The sequence below is a fragment of the Triticum dicoccoides genome, chromosome 6B, assembly GCF_002162155.2.
Source record: "Triticum dicoccoides isolate Atlit2015 ecotype Zavitan chromosome 6B, WEW_v2.0, whole genome shotgun sequence".
Classification (NCBI taxonomy): Eukaryota; Viridiplantae; Streptophyta; class Magnoliopsida; order Poales; family Poaceae; genus Triticum; species Triticum dicoccoides.
This window is the reverse complement of record NC_041391.1, coordinates 640,899,291-640,902,470: the sequence shown is the minus strand read 5'-3', so window position 1 is coordinate 640,902,470 and position 3,180 is coordinate 640,899,291. Positions and strand designations below refer to the sequence as shown.

The 3,180-nt window shown below is 42.3% G+C and overlaps 1 protein-coding gene across 1 annotated transcript; it reads left to right on the top strand.

The window, feature by feature from the left end:
* The first annotated feature begins 972 nt into the window (after positions 1–972).
* On the top strand, positions 973–2,750 carry LOC119320244 (protein FAR1-RELATED SEQUENCE 5-like). The gene is made up of 3 exons (XM_037594373.1): positions 973–1,420; positions 1,671–1,958; positions 2,050–2,750. The coding sequence occupies exons 1-3, from the start codon at positions 977–979 to the stop codon at positions 2,257–2,259; spliced, it is 942 nt and encodes a 313-aa protein (XP_037450270.1). The 5' UTR covers positions 973–976; the 3' UTR covers positions 2,260–2,750.
* Positions 2,751–3,180: the final 430 nt, after the last annotated feature.

The window sequence follows — 3,180 nt, the reverse complement described above, 5'->3', positions numbered from 1 at the left end:
CGGCATGGCAAGACCAGGATAAATGAGGAGAAGTACAAAACTATGCATGAGATAGTCTGCCAATGCCAAGTATTATTCGTACCCTTTTTAACTGACTTTTAGCTGATTCATTTCGTATACTTGGTATCATGTTGGACATCATTTTGATTTATAACAATATCCATTGGGTGTGTATATGTTCAGGGCAAGAGTGAGAAAGAGAATTCCGAATCATGCAGAACAGGATGCAAAGCGAGGATTCGCCTACTGCGCACCAGGGACCATGGGTGGTACGTCACTATGTTTGACAATGTGCACAACCACCCGCTATCAGCTGGGCATGAGGAGACGCGTCAATGGAATTCTCATAGTCACATAGATCCTTTGATGACGGACTTCATCCGGAATCTCCAAGAGAACAATATCAGCCTCAGCAAGGTTTACAACATCCTCTGCGCTACACATGGTCAAAATGGAGGCGTGCCATACCGTAAGCAGAACCTGAAGTATTTGTGCTCACGGCTTGCACAAGAATCAATCAATGATGACATACATAAGACTATTGATCTCTTGCATCAAATGAAAACTGCTGACCCTAACCTTCAGGTATATGTCAACATTGACAAAGAAGGCTCCGTTCAGTCAATATTGTGGTGCACTGGAAAGAACCGTGAAGACTATGCATATTTCGGCGATGTTGTCACCTTTGACACGACTTACCGAACTAATCTGTACAATATGCCCTTTGGTATATTTGTTGGTGTGAACAACCACTACCAATCTGTCATATTTGGTGGAGTTTTGATGCGTCATGAAACTACAGAGGGGTTCGAGTGGGCTTTCAAAACGTTTGTCGACACGATGAATGGAAAGCATCCAGTCACAATATTGACTGGTAAGATATCACGAATCCTATGATAATTTCCATAATGTATGAATGCTTGGCATCTTTTCCATGTTAACATGAAATTCATCCTGTGTAGATCAGTGCAAGGCGATGGAAGGAGCAATAGAAAACATATTGCCAAATACAAATCATAGGTGGTGCAAGTGGCATGTATTGAGATGTGCAAAGGAGAAGCTTGGCCCTATATACGGCAAGAAGAGTGGATTCAAACATGAGTTCCACGAAATTATAAATGATATTATTTGTGTCACGGAATTTGAGGGAAAGTGGGCTGAACTTATAGATAAGTACAATCTGAAGGATAATCCTTATCTTGAGAATCTATATAGCAAGCGGACCATGTGGGCTAAACCATACTTCTCCAGTGTGTTCTGTGCCGGGATGACAAGTACTCAACGCAGCGAGAGCGCAAACCACTTGCTGAAACAGTACATACCTCGTTCATCACCTATGCACCTATTTGTCAAGCAATACAACAAGCTACTCCAATCACGCACAACGGATGAGGGCAGGCAGCAACATATGACAAAGATGGTGAGAAGCCCAAACCTAAAATATTTTGATGTGTTTGAATATTTAGTTGATGATATATATACCGCTAGATCAATATGCATAAGATATACAAACCTGAAATGCATGAAACCTGTAGCTTAGATTGTTCAATCAACACACAAAAAGTGTAATGCCTCACAAGCTTTTGCACCATTTGCTGAGCCTACAATTTGTTGGATGGTTGAACCTAGTATAATCAAGCTCCTTTCTGTGTGTGTATCCTTGTTTGCAGAAATGTCGAAGACTCAACGGAGGGTTTCCCTTGGAAGCTGATGCTGCCAAGATATATACTAAGGGCGTGTTCATTAAATTTGAAGAGGAGCTTTATCAAGCTGCTTCGTTTATTGTATCTAATTGCATAAGCAATATGGAATTTGAGGTCACCCGTGCCCGACCGGATTACTTGCCTGAATACGAGATGAGGAGGTACAAGGTTGCCATCCGAGATGGTGGTGATTTCATAGACTGCGATTGTGGATACTTTCAGCATAGTGGGATGTTGTGCTGTCACTCTATCAAGGTTAGTGTCCTTGGTAAAAAAAATTCTTCCTATTTAGGTTTCTATGAACTTTGTTGCTGATCAATGTTCTAATTCATGATCGATCAAGAAGGTTCTGATACGAAACGACATACTAAAAATTCCGAGTAAGAACATCGTGAAGAGGTGGACCAAAATGGCAAAGGAATTGCAGTCTTCAAACCTTGCTGTGCCTCATGCATCGACTCAGCCAGACGATGCTTCATATCGGCAAAATATCCTGTACATTGCCGCTCTTGAAACGGTCAAGGATACCTCCCTTTCATGCTTGACAAGACACTAAAAGTTTTTCAGGAACTGAGGACCGAAGCTAGACATATGCGATTGCTGGAGGAGTTAAGCCATAGTGATCCGGGTGAAGGACGGGGTGATGCAGATAATTTCATTGCCATCACGTCGTGTGAGCAGTTGCATCCGCCAAAGCGAGTGAAATCCAAAGGTAGGCCAGCAACTGTAAGGATGAAATCAAGGATGGATTATGTATCTCTCTTCCAGCAAAAGAGCAAGAAGGTTGATAGTGTTTACAATCAACCAAACATTCTGTCAGAATTCAAAAGAGACAACACCTCTGGCGACCATCATAATGATTCTGTATCCCAATACAAGAGGGTTATCAAATGTAGCAAATGTAAGGGAGAAGGTCATAATAGGTCATCGTGCAAGAAACGCGGGTTCTGAACTGGATGGTATATCATTGTGGCGTATTAGAAAGCTGTATTTTGTTTCAGAAAGCTCCTTACTTTCTGAGGACGGCATGGCGGCCGGTTATGTGTACATTAATGCTCTACTATATTCAGGCACCTTGTCTTTTGCAAACACTAGGACGTGGTATGCGGATCTAAAACTATGTTATCATTAGATGTAAACAAATGTGCTTGCGTGTTTTTTTCAAAAAGGAGTATGACCCCCGGTCTTTGCATTTGGGAGATGCATACGGTTATTTTATTGACTATTCTCGAAGACCTTACAAAGTATAACAACAATATACCTGAATCCGCCATCTAGGCAGCATCTGCCGCTACTTCTATTCAAATGATGAAGGGGTGCAAGTTGAGCCACATACTCATACATCTCACCTAAGCCTAACATCTAAAATCGGAGGCCCCGACTGAGCCATCTGCCAGGTCCGGGGCTCAAACCGATCTGACGCACTCACATGTGTCGTCGCCATCATCTTCCACTGGTCCATCTTTAGAGCAGATTG

Coding starts and splice junctions, on each gene's coding strand:
- LOC119320244 (XM_037594373.1), top strand. CDS start 977: ATGGAAGGAGCAATAGAAAACATATTGCCAAATACAAATCATAGGTGG. Junction 1,421..1,670: donor AGCAACATATGACAAAGATG/GTGAGAAGCCCA, acceptor CCTTGTTTGCAG/AAATGTCGAAGACTCAACGG. Junction 1,959..2,049: donor TGTGCTGTCACTCTATCAAG/GTTAGTGTCCTT, acceptor TCGATCAAGAAG/GTTCTGATACGAAACGACAT.